Below are 25227 nucleotides of genomic sequence, written 5' to 3' on the forward strand. Positions count from 1 at the left end.
AGAACAAGTTTGGAACGTACACCCAAGTCTGAAATGTTGCAAATGTAAGGCAGCCTTGCAGGAACAAAAGCTGTAATTGTTTGAGACATGTTGAAAAGAGACTTCACGGTGGCAGAGGGGTTAGTGCGTCTGCCTCACAATACGAAGGTCCTGAGTAGTCAGGGTTCAATCCCAGGCTCGGGATCTTTCTGTGTGGAGTTTGCATGTAATCCCCGTGAATGCGTGGGTTCCCTCCGGTTACTCCGGCTTCCTCACATCTCCAAAGACATGCACCTGGGGATAGGCCCCTCCCACCTCCAAAGACATGCACCTGGGGATAGGCCCCTCCCACCTCCAAAGACATGCACCTGGGGATAGGCCCCTCCCACCTCCAAAGACATGCACCTGGGGATAGGCCCCTCCCACCTCCAAAGACATGCACCTGGGGATAGGCCCCTCCCACCTCCAAAGATATGCACCTGGGGATAGGCCCCTCCCACCTCCAAAGACATGCACCATTTGGATAGGCCCCTCCCACCTCCAAAGACATGCACCTGGGGATAGGCCCCTCCCACCTCCAAAGACATGCACCTGGGGATAGGTTGATTGGCAACACTAAATGGTCCTTAGTGTGTGAATGTAAGTTTGAATGTTGTCTGTCTATCTGTGTTGGCCCTGTGATGAAGTGGCGGCTTGTCCAGGGTGTACACCGCCCTCCGCCCGATTGTAGCTGAGATAGGCGCCAGCGCCCCCCGCGACCCCAAAGGGAATAAGCGGTAAAAAATGGATGAATGGATGTTGAAAAGAAGTAATATTTTTTTTTGTTTTTATATAAATCACCCCACAGGCATTGATCAAATGGAAAAACATGAAGAATTTCTGCATATTTTCAGTGGGAGACAGTACCAAATGTTCATATTTGAGGCACAAGCGTGTATTAAACTGTATAACTGATTTGATCAAAAGATTTGGTTCCTCAGTCTGAGGGCTCTCTGATGTGCGGGCGTGTGTATTTATGTGTGTTGTTCAAGGGTGGGCCTTGGTGAAGATGGCGATCTCGTGTGTGTGTGTGTGTGTGTGTGTGTGTGTGTGTGTGTGTGTGTGTGTGTGTGTGTGTGTGTGTGTGTGTGTGTGTTTTCTTGTATTTCAACCCTTCTTGAGATATCAACAAGGAAAAGTAGCTTCCATATGAGGAGGTGTGAACAAGTGATGACATAAAGGATGGTCCCAACTCCGGAAAAACCATTGCATCTAATAGAGAATGTCTCGTTTGCACCCCTGCTGGTGACATCTATTAAATGAGGGTGGTCCCACAAAGGAGGGATTTTACAAATTGACTGTGTGTCGCTTTTAAAAGTGCTCCCCCTTTGGTCAACATGATATAAGTGTGTGTAAGAAATTGAAAAGCGCCCCCTTTGGCCAAAATTAATAAATAAAAATATATGTAAATAGAGACATACTGTAATAAGTTAAAGTAAATAATGAAGATTACAAACCAATTAAAAACTAAAATTTTAAAAATAAATACAAATTAACTAAAAGTAGTCTTTTTATTACAATGTGTCGACTTTTTTCTTATAAAATTGGGAACAATTTCTCATATTCTTTCTTTTTCTGTAATATTGCAATATTTTCTCAACTTTTTTAAGTTAAATTATTACTGTTTAATGCAAAATGGTGACATTTGTCATATATAATTCAGACTTTTATAACAATATTCCCAATTTTTTGTTGTTCTTGTGAAATGTTTTTGAGTAAAATTATGACTGTTGGCCAAGAGGAGAAGAATGCAAAATCAATCAATCAATCAATCAATCAATGTTTATTTACATAGCCTCAAATCACAAATGTCTCAAAGGACTGCACAAATCATTAAGACTACAACAAAATTTACCCTGTGCATAACTTAAGTATTCAATTGTCCGATTATTATTATGAAATTCCCAAACGTTAAAGTTTTCCTATGAAAATTGTGATTCTTTTCATAAAATTGTCAAAATGTTAAGCCTTTCTTGTAAAACAGCGATGGTTATTGAGTAATATTCCAATTTTTTTCATGATGTTGCACAAACGTTCAGTTTTTCTTGTAAAATTTTGACTTGAGTTGAGTAAAATGATGACTTTCATTATAATACTGTCAACATTCCAAGTTTTTCTTGTGAAATTCCAACTCATTTTTTACAACAAGATTTTTTATATTTGCACAATATATTTATATATTATTAATGTTGTAAATACACGTCTTTATATATCTAGAAAGGGTAGTCCTAAAGAGGTCGGCATTTTTCGGAGGTCTCTGGAAGGTATCACATACGTGTGTGCGCATGTGTGTGTGCGCACGTGTGTGTGTGTCTGTGTATGAACCAAAGAAGTATATCTGTGTTCGTTACAGTAGACTGACTACCGGCTTGTTTGTGTTTGGTTCACCCTGTTACGTAAGTGTTGAGTGCACCGACCCCCGGGAACATTGGCATGTTTGTGTCAACATGCACACTTTGTTTGTTTGTGTGTGTGTGTGTGTGTGTTTGTTTGTGTGTGTGTGTGTGCTCATCATTCCCTGCCAGGAAGTGACGGAGGTGGACTTTTTGCTCCACATCTATCTATCAAACTCCGTCACAACTCTTGGAAATGTGCCTCTAAAAACATCTTTCCAGCGCACACGCACACACACACACACACACACACACACACACACACGCACAGACAGTTTCACATGTATGCCTTAATGCTTTACAGTGAAAGTGCATGAACTGGCTCCCCTCCCCCATATTATTGTGGCCTACTTTACTCCCACTCATGCGTGCTTAACCCTTTATTCATCCTAGACTACACCCCTCCCCCCCTCACCCCCTACACCTCCATGCATTTGTCATACATCCTCAGTCAGTCACGTGCCGCTGATGCTGTTACCACGGCTACAGGGGGCAGACTTTAGCAGCAAAGCCCCCTTTTCCTGGTCGCCCAAATCTACTGGAACGGCGGGGCCCACGTTGCAGCCAATCCTGGGCTGCAGCAAGGCGGAGAGCACTTGAGGGCATTGGGTCTCCACCGTGACCATCGGTGACCGCTGCTGTGACATGCGTAGGGGTCTTGACGGCAGCGCAGCCCGAGGCTGGACCCCCCACCCCCTCTGCCAGTCCCCACCCGCCTGCTCGCCAGCCACAACATTGACCCTGTGTGTCTTTTTGATGCCATCACGTTGATTGGAAGCTGCCCCCTCTACATCCGCGCTGGCTGTTGGCCGACTATATTGACTTGATTGTTTCCTCCTTCATCACCTGTCCGCACTCCTCATCCTCAGGCTGCAATGACCAGCAGTGTTGAAATGATGCTTGATCAGCATCCACAGATGAGAAAATGTTGGAATTCCTGACTGTTCAATTATTTTCCCCACTTAAGACAAGGGATGGGTACCGAATTGGGTACTTTTATAAGCGCCGACAACATATTTCAAAACCTTTGTTGCTTGTGACGTCACGTCCCGTTGCAGACTAAACACTTGCTCAAACATTTGGCGAGGAAACAATCACTAAGAAAGACTCACCCACACTGTCCCTTCTACACTAAGGTTATCCAGGGTAAAACCCACCTAACTTTATTCTTGTCCACACACACACACACACACACACACATAATGGTCCTTTAAGACCCCTTCCTCCCCCTCCGTCCGCCGGTGCAACGTGACCTAGTACACATGCGTGGAAAATGCGCACGTCATAGTCACCTCCAGTGTTTGTGCAACTTCTTAAATGTAACTAATCTGAACAACATCCAGTGTTGTGCTATTTCAGTTAACTGGAATCAAGTGTGCTGTGGGGCCCTATGGTAGTACCAATTTTCCCTCCAATTTTTCATGTGTGTGAGCAAACGGCAAAACTCCTTGAGCATTCAGTGGCGCACATGTGAGCGACTGCAGACGTGCACACTGTTATGCACTTATCTTTTTATGCGATTTTGTGCGCGGCCTAGGTTTGCCGTGAGCAGGGGACACGTGAGCAGTGTGCAATTGCACAGGCGCCTACCTTAGAGGGAACGTTGCTCATTACCTCCCTGCTTGGCACTCAGCATCAAGGGTTGGAATTGGGGGTTAAATCACCATAAATGATTCGCAGGCTCGGCACCTCTGTTGCTCACTGCTCCCCTCACCTCCCAGGGGGTGATGGGTCAAATGCAGAGAATAATTTCGCCAAACCAAGAGTGTGTGTGACAATCATTGCTACTTTAACTTTATAATACTACTGTGTAATACTTGCCAATGAGTCTCAGAAATGTAGCATGAAAACAAGATGGATAACTGGACAGCACAGTCATAATGTTTAACTTATGTTAAAAAATGCTATTTTATTTTGAAATAATTAACAGTTCAAAAGACTTGGTGATGCCGTGGAATCCCAGGGCCCACATCAGAGGCTGCGACGTCTGACTTTGATGGCGTCACATTGACGAGCCCGGGCGTGGTGGACCCTGACATTGTTTTGCTTCTTTGTGGTCCCTTTTCTATTTTGTGGTGCTCTTGTTGTGTGTGTTAGTTTGTTATTGTGGCTTTTCCACTCACTCACAACCCCCACCCCCTGTTGACAACACCCCCTTCTGCACACACTGCACATATCCTAACACAAATGCCTCAGGAGAGGTTGAGTTTTAGTTTTTTTCTCAATGGAATCGTGTCCCTCCGACCGGGTTACATGAAGGATGTCTGCTGAGCGGTCGATGCGTGTCAGACACGCCGCTTTGATGCGCCGGAGACACGAAAGGTGAGCGCCGAGCTGAACCCTCGACGTGAGGAGCAGAGAGACGCCAGACAGCGGCAGGCGGAGTGAGAGAGTGCAGACTCTGCACATCGCAAGGGAGAAAATACAAGACGACGGGATGGACGGAGGGAGGGAGGCGGGAGCGACAAACCCCTATGGAAGTAGAATTGTCTCACATCAAATTATATATATCAAGATGATATTAAGGGCTTCACGGTGGCAGAGGGGTTAGTGCGTCTGCCTCACAATACGAAGGTCCTGAGTAGTCCTGGGTTCAATCCCGGGCTCGGGATCTTTCTGTGTAAAGTTTGCATGTTCTCCCCATGACTGCGTGGGTTCTACTCCGGCTTCCTCCCACCTCCAAAGACATGCACCTAGGGATAGGCCCCTCCCACCTCCAAGGACATGCACCTGGGGATAGGCCCCTCCCACCTCCAAAGACATGCACCTGGGGATAGGCCACTCCCACCTCCAAAGACATGCACCTGGGGATAGGCCCCTCCCACCTGCACCTGGGGATAGGTTGATAGACAACACTAAATGGTCCCTAGTGTGTGAATGTGAGTGTGAATGTTGTCTATCTGTGTTGGCCCTGTGATGAGGTGGTGACTTGTCCAGGGTGTACCCCACCTTCCGCCCAATTGTAGCTGAGATAGGCACCAGCGCCCCCCACGACCCCAAAGGGAGTAAGCGGTAGAAAAGGATGGATGGATGGAATATGATATTAAAACATATTAATATATTAATAAATATACAAATACTTTTTTTGTATAAATAAACGCGTATTGGTAAATATATATTTGAGATTTGAAAATGTATTTTTTTTAAAAGTATAAATATAAAAATTTGACATACAAATAAATCAAGAATTTGTATAAACAAACATGTATTTGCAAAATATATTTTTTGAGATTTGAATATAAATATGCTTGATTTTGTTTTTGTATTGAATTTGCACCGCGATAAGGTGGCGACTTGTCCAGGGTGTATCCCGCCTTCTGCCCGATTGTAGCTGTGTTAGGCTTCAGCGACCCCAAAAGGGAATAAGCGGTAGGAAATGGATGGATGGATTGAATTTGCATATGTGAATCACTTTTTTGCTTTTGTGTCGATGAGACATTCCTCCCACAAACCAGATGCAGCAATAAATGACCTACACACTCCCCTCAACAAAAAGCAGAGAGCACTGGAGCCCTCAAATTATTTATTTGTACATCACATTTGTATTTGTATATGTATTAATATATGCATATGTATTAATATCATATGATGATATATAAGTTGATGTGAGACAATTCTACTTCCATACACCCCGGGCACTCATACAGGAGTCGGGCACTTCATTCCTACCCAGCAACTCGCCCTATTTTACCCCGACTCTGACCCCTCCCCTTTGCGTGTGTACTTCCCCCGCATTGGTCGGACACGTGTTCGCCGGGCGACGAAAGGGGAGGTGCCAAGACTTGTTTTTGGCGTGCTCACCCACCGTGAACTAATGAGCACTAACCAGAGTAGAAGGCACTCATGCATACTCGGGCAAAAGACGTGTGTGACCTGTGTGTGGCGTGCGCACCGCGACCAGTTGGTGCACACCGTCTGTAAATGCGAACCCACACACACACACACACACACACACGCACACACAGTGTGATTTGTTTGGAGGCGATGGAGTCAAGCTGTGCTCGTATTGAAGTTTTCCAATGTGCAACTCCAGACTGCTGATTTGTGACCCAGTAAGAAAGAAGGCCACTGTGTTAGTGGGTCTGACAGACAGTGAGGTTCAGTCACACACACACACACACACACACACACACACACACACACACACACATGGCCGCCTCTGGCTGAATTGGGGCTCTTGGCAGACTTGTATTTTGAGCATGTTTTCTAAGAAAACAAAGTCATGAGAAAAAGAAATATTTCCCCAAAAATATTTATGTGCAAAATAACATATTTAACATAAGTTTGCATATTTTCCCCAACACAGAAAGTCGCAGAGAGCCTAGCGCTTATGCTGGGCAATGTCTGGGGAATTTTGCAGGTATATTCTTATCAGTGACGTAGCAGGAATGTGCCTGTAAAATTTCACATGATGTAGTGTTGTACTGATACCAATATTTTGGTACTGGTACTAAAATTATTAGACTTAGACTTCCTTTTTTATCGTCATTCAAATTTGAACTTTACTACACAGATAAGAACAAAATTTTGTTGCATAAACTCATGGTAGTGCAGGATAAAAAAAAAAGCAATAAGGTGCATATATAATTAAATAAATATCAATCAATCAATCAATGTTTACTTATATAGCCCTAAATCACTAGTGTCTCAAAGGGCTGCACAAACCACAACACAAACCACTACCACAATATATATACAAAAATATATAAATATACATATAAAATAAATAAATATACATAAATAAATAAATAGATTCCTGTACAGATAAATATATCACACTTTATCACATGCGTCCACGTTTATGGATGTATGTTATATTGTCTTTTTTATTCCAGCGAGTTAATTCATTTTGGGGGGAGTTGAGGGGATAATTTAATTATGATGCGTTCAAGAGTCTTACGGCCTGAGGGAAGAAGCTGTTACACAACCTGGAGGTTCTGCTTCGGAGGCTGCAGAACCTCTTTCTAGAGTCCAGCAGTGAAAACAGTCCTTGGTGGGGGTGGGAGGAGTCTTTGCAGATTTTCTGAGCCCTGGTCAGGCAGCGGCTTTTTGCAATCTCCTGGATAGGAGGAAGAGGAGTCCTGATGATCTTTTCCGCCGTCCTCACCCCTCTCTGGAGAGACTTCCAGTCTGAGGCACTGCAGGTTCCAGTCCATACAGAGATGCTGTTGGTCAGCAGGCTCTCAATATAGTGCCTATTTCGCTGCTTTTCTAAATAAAAGTCAGAGGAGCATGTTCGGCAGCGCACAATCACTGAGTACTTCCAAGCAGACACAGTGTGTAGACAGAAAAGGGAGAACGGATACATTTTGGCTTAAAAAGTAAAGATAAAGGAGAAGATAAACGCCCCCCAAAAGGGATGCTTTAAGACTTGGCGAGCTAGCTAGCGGCTAACATCTATCCCAAGTCGGTAGTGTTTTAGCTACTTCTAAATCCTTAATCCTCGCCTCCATGGCGACAAACAAAGTAACCTTCTTACAAGTAGCATTATTACTGGAGGAGGAATAGCTAAACATGCTTCACTACACACCGTAGCTCACCGGCGTCACAATGTAAACAAACGCCATTGGTGGATCTAGACCTAACATCCACTGTGAGGATACCAAGTACAGGAACGTATCTAGACGATACTACTATGATCACATCAATGTTTTTTAACATCGCAAAATCTTCTTTCGTTTTTTTTAACATTCAAATCATGTTTGTAAAGTCAGGAAATATGTCCCTGGACACATGAGGACTTTGAATATGAACAATGTATGATCCTGTAACTACTTGGTATCGGATTGATACCCAAATTAGTGGTATCATCCAAAACTAATGTAAAGTATCAAAGAAGAGAAGAGTAAGTGGTTATTACATTTTAACAGAAGTGTAGATAGAACATGTTAAAAGAGAAAGGATGCAGATATTAACAGTAAATGAACAAGTGAGATTAATAATTCATTTTGCAAGCCAGCGGTCCCGCCTTCGCCCACAGAGACAAAGATGGAGGATGGATAAAAGAAGGATTCACTGCGTCCATTTACTTCTGCTGTTGAATAAATACTGTGATCGCTGCACAGACCAAACCCTCTCACACACTGATGGGAAACGGCAGACACAGAAAAGCGACTCGCACGGACATTCGGACCTGGCGATTTATCGGCAAAGTTATCCCGTTCATTTTCATGTATCAAAAAAAAAAAAAAAAAAGGGCCTGTAGCCAAAACCATAACGTGAGGATATTAATAAAAGAGGACGACCACAAGCGCTCACATGACATATGACTCACACACACACACACACACACACGCGGGTCACGTGCATGCACTGTTGTGCACGAGGACACACAGGTATACACACTCACACACACACACACACACACACACGTATGGCTGTGGCTGGGAGATTTAGATTACCAGTGTATATTAACGTGTGTGTGTGAGTGTGTGTGTGTGTGTGTGTGTGTGTGTGTGTGTGTGTGTGTGTGTGTGTGTGTGTGGCAGCCTGGTCGGGCATGAAGCTAGATGACCTGCGGGGTGTTTACATACGGCGGCGTGTGACCGGCAAGGTCAGGGACTGCTTGGAAGAAGCGGAGGAGAAAATAGTTGTTTACATCTGGCACATGGATGAAAATAGAAGATGAGATGGCGCCAGGTGGAATATTCTGCTGCGCAGCTTGATGACAGTGTTTGACTCCTGACTCCTGACCTGGTTTCCTCGTGCTCATGGGCCCATCGGGGTCTGTTTTCTACCATTCTCAAGTGCAGACGGGAGCGGGGGGCGAATAGCTAGCCCACCCCTTGGCTTTTATAGGGTTGAGTGATAATAAAGACTGGTGCCTTGGAGGAATGCTGCAGACGGAATGTGTCATTAACATGTCTGCACTCCTGAAGCTGCTTTTATACGCACCGATGTGGCCATCCAGCTTTATAACTTCTCTCCTCTCACTTGTGTTGCGAAAAGACTCAGACATTCCTGATAGTTTTGTCCTATTAGGATGATTCAGCTTCTGGCAGACACAAAGCATTAAGTACAGCCGGGAATGCAACCAAATATTTGAGAGGAAAATACTGTACACACTAGAGTTGTACAATATACTGATGTTAGTCTAGTACTGCGATACTCAATCAGTGTTTATTTATATAGCCCTAAATCACATGTGTCTCAAAGGGCTGCACAAACCACAACGACATCCTTGGCTCAGATCCCACATCAGGCCAAGGAAAAACTCAACCCAATGGGATAATAATGATCAACCTTGGAGGGCAACACAGATGTGGCGACCAATGCAATAGACATTAAGTGGATCTAACATAATAGTGAGAGTCCAGTCCATAGTGGATCTAACATAATAGTGAGAGTCCAGTCCATAGTGGAGCTAACATAATAGTGAGAGTCCAGTCCATAGTGGATCTAACATAATAGTGAGAGTCCAGTCCATAGTGGATCTAACATAATAGTGAGAGTCCAGTCCATAGTGGATCTAACATAATAGTGAGAGTCCAGTCCATAGTGGATCTAACATAATAGTGTGAGTCCAGTCCATAGTGGATCTAACATAATAGTGAGAGTCCAGTCCATAGTGGATCTAACATAATAGTGAGTGTCCAGTCCATAGTGGATCTAACATAATAGTGAGAGTCCAGTCCATAGTGGATCTAACATAATAGTGAGAGTCCAGTCCATAGTGGATCTAACATAATAGTGAGAGTCCAGTCCATAGTGGATCTAACATAATAGTGTGAGAGTACAGTCCATAGTGGATCTGACATAATAGTGAGAGTCCAGTCCATAGTGGATCTAACATAATAGTGTGAGAGTCCAGTCCCTAGTGGATCTAACATAATAGTGAGAGTCCAGTCCATAGTGGATCTAACATAATAGTGAGAGTCCAGTCCATAGTGGATCTAACATAATAGTGAGAGTCCAGTCCATAGTGGATCTAACATAATAGTGAGAGTCCAGTCCATAGTGGATCTAACATAATAGTGTGAGAGTCCAGTCCATAGTGGATCTAACATAATAGTGAGAGTCCAGTCCATAGTGGATCTAACATAATAGTGAGAGTCCAGTCCATAGTGGATCTAACATAATAGTGTGAGAGTCCAGTCCATAGTGGATCTATCATAATAGTGAGAGTCCAGTCCATAGTGGATCTAACATAATAGTGAGAGTCCAGTCCATAGTGGATCTAACATAATAGTGAGAGTCCAGTCCATAGTGGATCTAACATAATAGTGAGAGTCCAGTCCATAGTGGATCTAACATTATAGTGAGAGTCCAGTCCATAGTGGATCCAACATTATAGTGAGAGTCCAGTCCATAGTGGATCTAACAGTGTGAGAGTCCAGTCCATAGTGGATCTGACATAATAGTGAGAGTCCAGTCCATAGTGGATCTAACATAATAGTGTGAGAGTCCAGTCCCTAGTAGATCTAACATAATAGTGAGAGTCCAGTCCATAGTGGATCTAACATAATAGTGAGAGTCCAGTCCATAGTGGATCTAACATAATAGTGAGAGTCCAGTCCATAGTGGATCTAACATAATAGTGAGAGTCCAGTCCATAGTGGATCTAACATAATAGTGTGAGAGTCCAGTCCATAGTGGATCTAACATAATAGTGAGAGTCCAGTCCATAGTGGATCTAACATAATAGTGAGAGTCCAGTCCATAGTGGATCTAACATAATAGTGAGAGTCCAGTCCATAGTGGATCTAACATAATAGTGAGAGTCCAGTCCATAGTGGATCTAACATAATAGTGAGAGTCCAGTCCATAGTGGATCTAACATAATAGTGAGTCCAGTCCATAGTGGATCTAACATAATAGTGAGAGTCCAGTCCATAGTGGATCTAACATAATAGTGAGAGTCCAGTCCATAGTGGATCTAACATAATAGTGAGTGTCCAGTCCATAGTGGATCTAACATAATAGTGAGTGTCCAGTCCATAGTGGATCTAACATAATAGTGAGTCCAGTCCATAGTGGATCTAACATAATAGTGAGAGTCCAGTCCATAGTGGATCTATCATAATAGTGAGAGTCCAGTCCATAGTGGATCTAACATAATAGTGAGAGTCCAGTCCATAGTGGATCTAACATAATAGTGAGAGTCCAGTCCATAAAGAATGAGGAATAGCTAAACATGCTTCACTACACACTGTAGTTCACCGGCGTCAAAATGTAAACAAACGCCATTGGTGGATCTACACCTGACATCCACTGTAATGATACCAAGTATGGTGACGTATCTAGTCGATACTACTACGATTACGTCGATATTTGTTTGCATCACAACATCTTTCCTTAATTAAAAATGTATGCTGTTTATAAACTCGGGAAATATGTCCATGGACACATGAGGACTTTGAATATGACCAATGTATGATCCTGTATCGACTTGGTATCAGATTGATAGCTAAATGTGTGGTATCATCTAAAACGAATGTACAGCATCAAAGAAGAGAATAAGTGATTATTACATTTTAACAGAAGTGTAGATAGAACATGTTAAAAGAGAAAGTAAGCAGATATTAACAGTTAATGAACAAGTAGATTAATAATTCATTTTCTACCACTTCTCCTTAATAATGGGTAGAAAATAAGTATATAAATGACACAATATGTTACTGCTTATGTCAGCAGACTAATTAGGAGTCTTTGTTTGTTTACTTACTACTAAAAGACAAGTTGTCTTGTATGTTCAACATTTTATTTAAGGACTTAACTGCAAAAATAAACATATGTTTAATGTACCCTGAGTTTTTTTGTGAAAATAAAGACAAAATTGCGATTTTTTTGTGGTCCCCTTTATTTAGAAAAGTATCACAGTATCCAAATAAGTTTGGGACCAAAATATTGGTATCGGGACAACACTACTTACAACAAATAATAACTTTATGAAGTTTTTAGAGTGGTGCAAGGTTGAAGTTTATTTGTCACATGCAGACGACACCACAGTGAAATGCTTGTTTTTATGCTCTTAAGATATTGCGTGCAGTGGGATCCAATCACTAGTTGCACAATCTAATACACTAAATACAAACAAATGGTGTAGAGATTTACTTGAAAGATTTGAGAAGGGCGAGTACAGGTGCAGGTGTATGATGATCAGCTGCTCAAGGTGAGCCAGAGTGGCGTGCATAAGTCTGCATCGACAATGATGAGATGGCGCCAAGGGCTCACTTGGAACTATTACACAAGGTTAGTGGGGTGCTTGACTCCATTAAAGAAGGGAGAGTCACAGACGTAGAACATTTCCTTGAAATGTAAGCAAAATGATGCCCATGACCTCATGTGGAATGCATGGAAGCCTTGAAGGCCGCACTTGAGTAACAGATCATCATTCACATCTTGAAGACATTTGACTATTTTTTTTATTTATTGTGCTGCTGTTTGACAGGTCAGGCTGCTGCAGGAAGTGGGGGAGGGGTTACTACACCCTCTTCCTGTCATGTAGCGTAACATTGGACACACTGTCAGTGTTGTAGTCTGCCTGCGACTCAGATGTTTGATCCATGGCTCATGTTGGAGCTGCAATGTTCATGTATGTGACAGATGTCCTCGTGTCCTCTCAGGCTCGGAGTTCTGCTTCCGCAATTTCACCAGCAGCTCCGGGATGATCGAGTCGCCGGGCTTCCCCGACAAGTACCCGCACAACCTGGAGTGCTCCTACATGATCATCGCGCCGGCCCACATGGACATCGCCCTCACCTTCTTGACCTTTGACCTGGAGAACGACCCCCTGATGGTGGGAGAGGGGGACTGCAAATACGACTGGTTGGACGTGTGGGACGGACTCCCGCAAGGTGAGCGCACTCTTGTTCATAAAATGTACCCTATTTGACCGACTATAGAGCTCACTGGCATGTATATAAGCCGCACCCTCTAAATCGGGGGTGTCAAATGGACGGCCAGAGGGGCCGGATCAAGTCTGCGGACATGTTTTATCCGGCCCGCGGGATGAGTTTGCTTAGTATTTTGAATGGAAGAAGCTGCTGTTGTAAATGTGTCCAAGCAATTCTTTGTATCCCCTGGTGAGAGCTCTGTGCCGTGTAAACATATACAAACTTACCCTGCTTATTGTGTGAAAGCTCCAAAGCATTCACACACACGCTTTTCTACACCAAAATGCATCCATTTATTATTATTCCTCTACTTCTTCTTCTCCACATTTTGGTGCGCTCTACCTTCCACATTTTTCATCCGATTCAAACCGGTCTAACTTCAAACTTGTCTGCTTGATTGGGAATCGCGATTTTTGCCTTGACAAATTCCAGATTTCCCAGAGTTCCCGGTTTTCCGGAATATTTTCACCATTTAAAATGAATTGGCCGTTTTTCTAACTTTCACCATTTCCACACTTTTCACCCTTTTCAAACCATTCCACCTTCAACATATTCCCCCATTCTGGAAATTCAAACTATCATATTTCCAAGTTTAAAGAAATTCCAGGATTTTCCAGAAGTCCTGGTTTTCCAAAGCCCTATTTCCACCCTTTTTTCTGGCGACTACTCCTCCCAAATTTTTCAACCCACTTCAAGCGTTCCACCGTCAAAACATTTCTCTTAATCAGGACAAAAAACAAAGTTGTTTTGTGAACTGGAAAAATTCCTGGTTTTACCGAATTTCCAGGAATTCCGTGATACCATTTCTCAATTTAACATGATAGTACTTCAACACTGCGATGAGATGGCGACTTGTCCAGGGTGTACACTGCCTTCCGCCTGATTGTAGCTGAGATAGGCACCAGCGCCCCCCGCAACCCCAAAGGGAATAAGCGGTAGGAAATGGATAGATGGGATGGAATACTTCAACATTTCTGTACCTATTTGAAAAATGTCAACACCAACCATTTTAACTCATTCAGACCATTCAGGTTTTTTAGCATTAAAAAAAATTCCAGCTTTTCCCGAAATTCCCAATTTTTGGGACGTTCTTAAGTTACACAATTCCCGCAATTTTCATCTCATTCAAACTGTTCCCACTTCAAAATATTCAGCCTGTCTGGGAATTGTGTGTTTTAAAAATAAAGACAACTTCAGATTGTTTTCTTTGTTTAAAAATAGAGCAAGCACATTCTGAAACTGTACAAATCATAATGTTGTTGTTGTTGTTGTTGTTTTACACTTACATGTTGCGGTTAATACTATTCTATCTTCACTTGTTGTTATTTATATTTTCTGAATAAATGATGTGATAATGTTCATCAGTCAACTCATTGGTGTTCAATTTCAATCTATCAAGAAAACAAAAATCACAGTATGTTATTTATGTAGCACTAAAAAGATCATGTGGTTTATTTTTTTTTACATATGTAGCATTATCTACAAAGAATTGCTATTGCGACATCTAGTGGACACATTTACAACAGCAGTTTCTGGGAATGCCTTGGGATAGCCCGGGAAGAGCTGGGCTTCCCTGCTTGGGCTGCAGCCCCCCCGACCCGACCTCGGATAAGCAGAAAAAGATGGATGGATGGATGGAGTTTCTTTCATTGTAAAATTTCGGCTCATTTGTATACTTGGCAAACTCGTCCTGCGGGCCAGATAAAACCTGCTTGAGGCTGTACGCTTGGCAACCCTGCTTTAAATGGACAAACGATTTTATGTTGCCTGGCCTGAGCGCACGTCCCTGGTACACACACACACACACACACACACACACACACACACACACACACACACACACACAGAGAGAGAACACAGAAATGCTTGACGCGTATGCAGACCCCAAATGGACGTTACGTCACTTTCCCAAGCAGGAAGCGCTGGCTTTGATGTGCACAGCCTTGCCTTCTATTCCTTTGCGTCACATGGAGGAAATATTATTTCACTCTGACAGCCAAAAGTTCTTCGACACCTCAAAGGAGCAGCCTTTTCCCATGCCCCCCCCCCCCTCCATAATAACACCCTTCATCACCTCCTTCCTATCCTCCCTGCGCTCCATCCTTATCACCTTGTGTTTCCTTCCTCCCACGGGTGAGAGTGCGGCCCGCGATGACAATCTTGGCCGCCGATGATAAGTGTCGGGAAAGTGACCAATCAGGAAGTGGGAAAGCAAAAACATTTGTAATGGCGGGCTTTGATAGTCGCCACCAAAGGGTAATTGCCGCCGTACCGCAAACGAAAACCACATTAGTGGAAGTAAATGGCAGTGATTTGCGGATCTACACTGAAAAATATCGATACTGCCGATACCAGTCAAAGTGTGTAGGGACCATGTTGTTGTTTTTTTATTTAAATAACATTGTCAAAACACACATTGTGTCAGATGTGTAATGTGGGTGATGGGCAAGCTACTGGGAAAATGCAGTAAGCTAAGCGACAAGTTACTTTTGATGAAATATAGCTAAGCTACAGGGGAAGCTATAACGGACAAGCGGTAAAAAAAATGGATGGATGGATATATATATACACACACACACACACGTTAGGTCAGGAAAAAACACACAGGCAATTTCATCCCTACCAGCCCGTTTCACAGGTGTATCTGCTCTTCAGGGGATTTTCTGAAGGGCAGAAAAACCTGCGAAACAGGGTGGTAGGGATGAAATAGCCTTCACGGGATTTTCTGAAGACCAGAGAAACCTGCCAAAGAGGCTTGTAGGGTTGAAATAGCCTCTGTTTTTTCCCCTACAAGCCTGGTTCGCAGGTTCTCTGCTCTTCAGAAAATCCCCTGAAGAGCAGAGAAACCTGCAAAACAAGCCTGGTTCGCAGGTTCTCTGCTCTTCAGAAAATCCCCTGAAGAGCAGAGAAACCTGCAAAACAGGCTTGTAGGGGAAAAAAACAGAAAATCCCCTGAAGAGCAGAGAAACTTGCGAAACAGGGTTGTAGGGATGAAATAGCCTCTGTTTTTTTTTGCCCTACAAGCCTGTTACGCAGGTTTTTCTGCTCTTCAGAAAATCCCCTGAAGACCAGAGAAGCCTGCAAAACAGGCCTGTAGGGGAAAACAACTGAAAATCCCCTGAAGAGCAGAGAAACCTGCAAAAGAGGTTTCTCTTCAGTGGATTTTCTGAAAAGCAGAGAAACTGTGAAACACGCTTGTAGGGGGAAAAAAACAGGCTATTTCAACCCTCTTTCGCAGGTTTCTCTGCTATTCAGAAAATCCCCTGAAGGCTATTTCATCCCTACAAGCCTGTTTTGCAGGTTTCTCTGCTCTTCAGGGGATTTTCTGAAGAGCAGAGAAACTGCCTAAGTCTTTTTTCCTGAAACTGCCTTTGTGTGTGTGTGTGTGTGTGTGTGTGTGTGTGTGTGCGTGTGTGTGTGTGTGTGTGTGTGTGTTTGTGTGTGTTTGTGTGTGTGTGTATATCTCCATTTTGTACCGCTTGTCCCTTGTCGCTTCTCCTGTAGCTTAAATATATTTTATCAAAAGTAAATTGTAGCTTAGCTTACTGCATTTTCCAAGAGCAGAGAAACCTGCAAAAGAGGCTTGTAGGGATGAAATAGCCTCTGTGTTTTTTCCTGACCTAACGTATAGTCCGCTCTACCAATCCGCCCTATATTGTGACTCATCCTACAAACACTATCTAATCTTGGATTTTCTCCGTATGTATGGATGTTGTCATTCTTCCAGCTCATTGTATATTCTCCGTATTTGGGTGGGGTGGGGGGGGGATTTCTTTGCTGCTTGTAGCTTGGATGCAAGTTACCTCGCGACATGGTTCTAAAAATAGCTAAGCTACAGGAATCCTCTACAAGTTCAGCTTGGTTAGCTTAGTTTTTTTTTGTTTTTTATTAATATTAAAAACACAGGTTTTTAACTTTGTGTTACATGCGGCCAAGTACATTATTATTATTCATTCTCAGTTAATATTTTTTAGGTTTTCCTCATTACATTCTGATTTTTGCTCTTTTTTTTCCTACTTTGGTTGTGTTAATATGTTTGCACAAAGTATCGGTATCGAATCTGTATCACCCATACCAGCCTACATTTTACTTGGTATCGGCCCTTAAAGAAAATCAAGTGGTATCGCACATCACTAATAGATGGCACTTTTGCACCCTTAAGCTCCTTTTCATTTATTTTCTTTCTCCTTTATTTAGATGATATCATTGAGGCAAAGGACTGATGACTTGTGGTAATTATTCCATCTTCAGTTGCTAAAAAGGGATCCATGTGGATTTCAAATGCCAATTATAGCCTCGAGTTTGGGAGCTCAGCTCGCCCCAGACGTTCAATGTCGGGAATTAGGAGGAAATCAAAGTGTAGCCCAGTTTGAGGGAGCCCAGTTTTCAGGCGTGAAAGAGTCTTGGCAGGCGAGAGGAAACGCTGAAGAATCCGGCGTCTGGCGAGGGAGCACCTCTTGAGACCGCTGTAATCCTTGTGTGTGTGTGTGTGTGTGTGCGTGTGTGTGTGTGTGTGTGCGCGTGTGCGTGCGCGTGCGCGTGTGCGTGCGCGTGCGCGTGTGCGTGCGCGTGCGGATGATCCCAGTGCAGCTTGCATTAAGGCGGGGATCCCAGTTCCCCTGCTGGGTCTGGCTAAGACCGAGGGAGCAGATGGACTGAGGGATGGACAGGGCAGAGAGATGCATTATGGGAGGAAGATGGCGGGTGTTGGGATGGAGGGCATGTGGTGACTCATTTGCCTTCACCTGACAATGTTGTTAGCGGAATACAAGTTGTTTTCTCCAAAAGAACACCTTACTTGTGTTTCTGGAAAATGTAACTCTTTCTTTGTCTGCAGTGTCCCCGCTGATCGGGCGGTACTGTGGTACCAAGATCCCGCCTGAGATCCAGTCATCCTCGGGCCTGCTGTCCCTCTCCTTCCACACGGACATGGCGGTGGCCAAAGACGGCTTCTCTGCTCGCTACAACATGACGCGCAAAGAAGTCAGAGACTGTGAGTACTCTGCACTAATTGTGTTCCAGTTATCATCCATGACTCTTCCGTGTAGCGGACTAGATGGGACTGGAGGGATGGGTACCGTATTTCCTTGAATTCCCGCTGGGGCACTAATTAATTTAAAACTTCTTCTCACCAAAGGCATGCGGTAAATTTAGGCCAGCGCTTATAAATTTGAGTGTGATGTAAAGATACCATCATGAAAAGCACAATTAAAAAAAAAAAAGATTACTATGGTCTTACCTTTACTTATAAATGAAGTCCATGCGCAGCTCCTTCTGATCAAAAGCATCGATAACTTGTTTATAGAAGTCTTCCTTATCTTTCTTCAGTTTTAAAAGTCTCTCTGTCTCGATGGAGATCTTCCTTTATTACCTCCTGCTTCGATTGAAAGTCCAGTTTAGAAAACTGTTTTATTTTAGATATGTAATCCTCCATGTTAAAAGTGCAAGCGAGAGGAAAAACTAAACACACACTGCTCACTCTTGCTAGCTTGTTGTCACTTCTTCTGCAGCCGAGTAGTCTCAAGAAGGATCACTAGCGCCCTCTACCACCAGGAGGCAGGAGTCATTTAATGACTCATATTTGACACACGCAGCTACGGTATATTAATAAAACATAGCTGCTTACTGTTCTTTTTAGCATATTCAATAGCTTGGACCTTAAATCCTACTGAATAGCTCTTAATCTTCTTCCCTTTATGCGATTTCAAATGATTGAAATCAGCCTCCTCCATTTTGAAAATGATGACAGGTGAAGTGTCACTCGGGACGTGACGAGTTTGACCCGGCGGGAATTCAAGACATGCGCTAATAAAAAAAATATTTTGCTAAACGAGTTTGACCCGACGTTAATCCTGAGCTGGGGGTAAGCATGCGCTAATTATTTTTCAAAACGAGTTTGAACCGGGGGTAATTCTAGGCAGGCGCACACTATATACCAGGCGGCAATTCAAGGAAATACGGTAACTGAACACGAGAATGGATATAAGTACACGGGCCGGGTGTCGCGCAAGACAAGTTTTACTTTAAAACTCACTGTTGGATTTAATGTGAATCATACCTAGGTGTACCAATGGACTACTGTTGGAACGATTTGAATTGGTTGATTAGCAACGCTTTTTGGTAGACAAAAGTGGTAAATTCTTTAAAATCTGCGATTTTATGGACATAAAAAAAAAATAATCCAAATGTCCTAAAAAGACTGGAATTTGTTGATGGAATGGATTGAATCAGTTGGGAAACGTGGACCTTTGAAACATTTTAGAATGGTCAAAAATGTGCAATTCCTGGAAAATATAGGCGTTTTTGGAAAAACTTTAAGGGAATGTACTGAATTTGGTACTCGTCCCTACTTGCCTGCTAGTTCAGGCTTTCACCATAGGGCTGGGCCAATAATTCAATAAATTAAAGTAGTTCACAGTAGTTATGGAGTACAAAACAAGCATACACAAGGAATGGTAGGTCAGTCTGGTTAATGTCCATAGGGCGGTGCAGTGAACCAAAGCGGGCCTTCAGTCGTCCACACGCACACTTGGTGACCATGTGGGCCTTGCACAGACAATATCAAAAGTATTGTTGTTGTGGGTTGACTGCAGCGTTGGGGTATTCTTGCGTCAGGGGATAAGCTGGGTCACCCAAAAGAAAAACAGGCGCCGGATGTTCATCTTCCAGAAGTTGTTTGGGACACGAGGAGATGGTTCCATCTTCCAGCTGCGCGCTAATGGCGGAGTTGGCGAAGGTTGGGGCATCATGCACGCTGCCTGGCCATTTCACAGTCACATCCATAAAGCAATATTTATAGTCACACTGCTTGTTTCACATCCACGGGAGGAAGGGACCAAGTTTTTGGGTAAGTAGAATCACAGCTGACCCGGACATTGGAAAGTTCTCGTGCAGTCTGAGATGTGTTGTATCCCAAATAGCTGCAATCACGCATGTCCTTCTCTCTAGGTACTCGTGGGATTTCCACAAGCGTCCGTATATTTAGAAGGAGAAACACGGGCATGTCTGGATGACTCCCTTCTAAATGTCCAGTGGTTACCTCCGGTTGTTATAAAGCTGGCTGTGGCGCGGTCTTTCTGACTTCACTTCCTGTGTGGGGCACGGTCTTTCTGACGTCACTTCCTGTGTGGGGCGCGGTCTTTCTGACGTCACTTCCTGTGTGGGGCGCGGTCTTTCTGATGTCGCTTCCTCTCCGAACTCAGTTCGTAAACAATCAATGAGTCCATACAAAACTAAAAGCCGGAGATTCAAGAAATACACGGAGCACTTACCCTTGTAAAAAATGATCCAAAAGTGCTGGTTTAGTGTGGCTAAAATGGGGCTTAGGCTAAATAATTGTTTGTTTAATGCAGGGGTGTCAAACTCATTTTAGTTCAGGGGCCACATTAAGGAAAATCTATTCCCAAGTGGGCCTGACTGGTAAAATCATTGCATGATAACTAAAAAATAAAGACAACTTCAGATTGTTTTCTTTTTTTAAATAGAACAAGCACAACCTGAACATATACAGATTATGATGTTGTTTCTTTTGTTTTTTTACACTTACATGTTGCAGTTAAGTGTTTGATGTTCCTTTGTTGTTATTTCAACTTTCTGAATAAATAACGTAATAATTTTCATCAGTGAAATAGGCGGAATTGAGTCTGGCAGAGTTTTAAAATGCTCCCATTGGTGTTCATTTTTGATCTATCAGAAGATGGAATTAATAATAATATAAATGATTATCATTATTATTATTAACCCATTTTCCTCAACTGATGTACTAACATCATGTGGTTTATTTTGTACATATGTAGCATCATCTACACCAAAACTTGTGAATTTGGGCTTATTTAATTATTCGCACACGAAGTTGAAGGAGATACAAAAAATTTCACCATTTTTCTGTGCGCCCAGATAATGTGTCCCCAGTTCTCTATCTTGTCAGGGCACATAGCTCCGCCCCCTTAAAGACAAGAGACAACAATAATTGCTATTGTGACATTCAGTGAATACAATTAAAAGAGTAGTTACATTTATTAAAAAATTCCAACTTATTTTTATGCTTGCAAACTCATCTTGCGGGTCGGAGGAAACCTGTTCGTGTGCTTGATCTGACCCGCGGGCCGTACGTTTGGCACCCCTGGTTTAAGGAGTTATCCGGCTTAATGTAGACAATTTCTCCACTATTTGTAGACACTCTTATTTCTTCATCTCACCTCTGTGTCTTACCCACTTTAATGCTAATTCAATCCCCCAGAAGTCATCACATCTTATTTAAAATGAACTTCACCTCAATTTAGTTCTTCTGACCCTGTCGGCCCTTTTCTCTCTGTAGGTTTACACTCGTGTCGTCCTGGTGTATTACATGCTAGCAGCCATTAGAATACAGCTCAAGTCCTTCCTCTTTGCCTCCATCAGCGTTTCACTGCAGCATGGCGCTCGGCATGGAATCGGGGAGGATCAGCGACGAGCAGATCAGCGCCTCCACGAGCTTCTACGACAACCGCTGGTTGCCGCGACAAGCTCGCCTCAACAACCACGACAACGCCTGGACGCCCTCCGAGGACAGCAACAAGGAATACATTCAGGTCTGTTCATCTTTTATCAATGTAACTTTATTGTCTACACTGACTTTTGTAGACATTAAGACAAGCATTCTCAATAGGTCACGCAGTGCAGCCTCTTAGACTCCAACTGCAGCATGGTCAATAATATTGATGGCAGCAAAAGGGCACAAACAACGCCGATACAAATATAAGCTTGGGTTAAAAAAATAGAGTACCATGTCGCACACAGAAGAACTAGGCTTGCGCAATGTAGATGATATACAATATAAATAATAATAATGCATGTTGATGACACATGACAGTGACACACAAACACATTGTGGCCTCATCACTAGCAAGCTAACGGCTATATCAATAACCCTCGCGTTAATGGCGGCAAAGAAACAGTGCGTCTTACAAGTATTATTTATCACCGGAAGACCAGAGGACAATTAATACATGAATAGAATAGAGTTTTATTGTCATTATTGCAGTGAACAGGTTCAAAAAACAACAAATTTGGAGCAGCTCCCCTAAGGTGCATATACAATATGGTCATATAAATAGTAAAAAAAGATAGAATTAAGAGATGTGAAGTGAATTATATTTATATAGCGCTTTTCTCTAATGACTCAAAGCGCTTTACTTAGTGAAAACCAAAATCTTAAGTTACATTTTTAAACCAGTGTGGGTGGTACTGGGAGCATGTGGTTAACGTGTCTTGCCCAAGGGCACGACAGTGACTAGGATGGCGGAAGTGGGAATCGAACCTGCAATCCTCAAGTTGCTGACAAGGTCGCTCTACCAACCGAGCTATACCGCCCCAGTCCGGGGTCTGCGACATATACTCCGGAGTGACTTATGTGTGAAATTATTTACACATTAACGTAAAATATCAAATAATATTATTTATCTCATTCGCAGAAGAGACGAAGAAAATGTCAGCAATCGTCACACAAACGTCAACCAATAAGAGTTTGGCGGGGGAGAATCATGGCAGAAGTGCATTGTGGGTCATGGATTGCTAACTGCTATATGCTATATGCTACTGCCGTAGCTATTAAAATGGATCATTTCATCGTTGGCGGTAACTTATAAAAAGTGAGAAGGGCTGAATAAAAATGGCGTTGAAAAGGAAATCATGTAGTGCAGATTACAAGCTGGATTTAGTGAAATATGCAGCAGAAAAGGACAAGAGGAAGCGGCGCATACCTTTGGAGTTGGCAGAGTTGTTTAGAAGTGACATCCAGGAAGAAGATTTCATGGGATTTATGGATTAGGAGTGAGAGATAGTTTGGTAAAGGTATAGCATGTTCTATATGTTATAGTTATTTGAATGACTCTTACCATAATATGTTAGGTTAACATAGCAGTTGCTTATTTATGCCTCATATAACCTACACTTATTCAGCCTGTTCTTCACTATTCTTTATTTATTTTAAATTGCCTTTCAAATGTCTATTCTTGCTGTTGGGTTTTATCAAATTAATTACCCCCAAAAATGCAACTTATACTCCAGTGCGACTTATATATGTTTTATTCTTTCTTTATTATGCATTTTCGGCAGGTGCGACTTATACTCCGGAGCGATTTATAATCCGAAAAATACGGTAGTTGTATTCAGTGTTCAAAAGTATTATATGACTCTCACGGAAATATATTTTAAAAGGATTTGGCTTTCATGGCTGTCTCTGCCAAAAAGGTTCCCAACCCCTGCCATATAATGTACCATGAAAAACATCTTTGGTAACTCTTCAGTTTGGGGAACACATATTCACCATTAATTAATTACTTATTGACATGCAAATTAGTCACATTTTGGATCTTAATTCGTCATTAAGTACTTATTAATGCCTTATTATGCATGGCCTTATTATACGAGCAGTAAACGATTAACTAAGTCTTCCCTCATTAACCTCAAATTATTGCTTATTAGTAAACTTAACCCTAACACTTATATGTTCCCCTCATGTCCAAATAACTCTTAATTAAGTCTTTGTTCAAGCAACTAATTAATGGTGAATATGTTCCCCATACTAAAATGTCACCATATGTTTATCCCAATAAGCTGTGATATAAATGGCAATATATATTTCAGGCCAAATGTTCCAACCCCTAATAAGAACATCCGTACATACTCTCCTGGGAGCCGGCGTCCTCTGCAGTTGACATTTACGTTTTGCATAACAGGGCTTTTTTTTTTTTTTTTTTTCCTGAAATGTTCTCAGGAGGATCTGGAAATGAAGTCTTATTGATAACCCATGACAAAGAAAAACTGCAAAGGGATGATAAGGAACTGCTCCTGAGTCTCACACGCTCATATTTATTCATGTTTCTATACATTCATGCATGCACCAGCCAGGGGAAGAGCGCGATGATGAATGACGGTGCTTCTTGGGAACACGTGCAAATACCATTGATCTTTGTGCTCCACACTTACATTCACCAACGCCACCCCCCGTCTTCCCGTGCTCCACGGCCACCCTCCATCCTGGAACGCCCGCGTGACAAACACACACGGCAGCGTGTCGTCATGGTCGTCTACGTCAAACGTCATAAATCCCCCGACGCTGGCTTTGCAGTCACTCCCGTCCCGTCCGTCACTCTCTATTAGCAAGACATGTTTCATATTTAATTTGCTGTTTCCTTCATCTTCAAGGTTGACCTCCAGTTTCTGAAGGTCCTGACGGGCATCGCCACCCAGGGTGCCATTTCCAAAGAGACCCAGAAGTCTTACTATGTTACCGCGTTCAAACTGGAGGTCAGCACCAACGGGGAGGACTGGATGATCTATCGGCATGGCAAGAACCACAAGGTACCATTGACTTTGGAATAGAGTTGTACGGTATACCGGTATTAGTATAGTACCACGATTCTAAAGAATCATTTTCAGTATGATACCATCTCTGAAACGTACTTGTCCTGCACACCCCCGCGTCAAAGTCACGTCGTGACATTGCTGGTTTACGAGCAGAGGAGCATGTTCGGCAGCACACATTCACAGAGTACTTCCAAGCAGACACAGTGTGTAGACAGACAAGGGAGAACAGACGCATTTTGGCTTAAAAAGTAAAGATAAAAATGAAGTTATAACACTGAAACGCCCTCAGGAAGAGCTGCTTTAAGACATGGCTAGCTAGCTAGCGGCTAAAGTCCAGCGGCAGTTGTCAGTGTTTTAGCTACTTCTAAATCACTAATCCTGGTCTCCATGGTGACAAATAAAGTTTCTTACAAGTATCATCCCTGCAGGACAAGGAATAGCTAATCATGCTTCACTACACACCGTAGCTCACCGGCGTCAACATGTAAACAAACGCCAGGAGTGGATCTACACCTGATATCAAGTACGGTAGCATATTTAGTCGATACTACTACTATTTTTTGCATCACAACATCTTCTTTCGTTTTTTTAAAATGTATATTATGTTTATAAAGTCAGTAAATATGTCCCCG

The 25227-nt window shown here is 42.8% G+C and overlaps 1 protein-coding gene across 4 annotated transcripts in view; it reads left to right on the forward strand.

Moving 5' to 3' along the window:
- Positions 1 to 25227, forward strand: part of nrp2a (neuropilin 2a) — a 155943-nt gene that overhangs the window by 60205 nt on the left and 70511 nt on the right. For all 4 annotated transcript variants that reach the window (XM_061889402.1, XM_061889403.1, XM_061889404.1 and 1 more), the window contains 4 exons: positions 12977 to 13207; positions 18084 to 18239; positions 21647 to 21816; positions 24434 to 24589. In XM_061889402.1, the coding sequence (XP_061745386.1) occupies positions 12977 to 13207; positions 18084 to 18239; positions 21647 to 21816; positions 24434 to 24589 (713 nt within the window). The remainder of the gene's footprint in view (positions 1 to 12976; positions 13208 to 18083; positions 18240 to 21646; positions 21817 to 24433; positions 24590 to 25227) is intronic.

This window comes from Nerophis ophidion, linkage group LG27, assembly GCF_033978795.1.
Source record: "Nerophis ophidion isolate RoL-2023_Sa linkage group LG27, RoL_Noph_v1.0, whole genome shotgun sequence".
Lineage (NCBI taxonomy): Eukaryota > Metazoa > Chordata > Actinopteri > Syngnathiformes > Syngnathidae > Nerophis > Nerophis ophidion.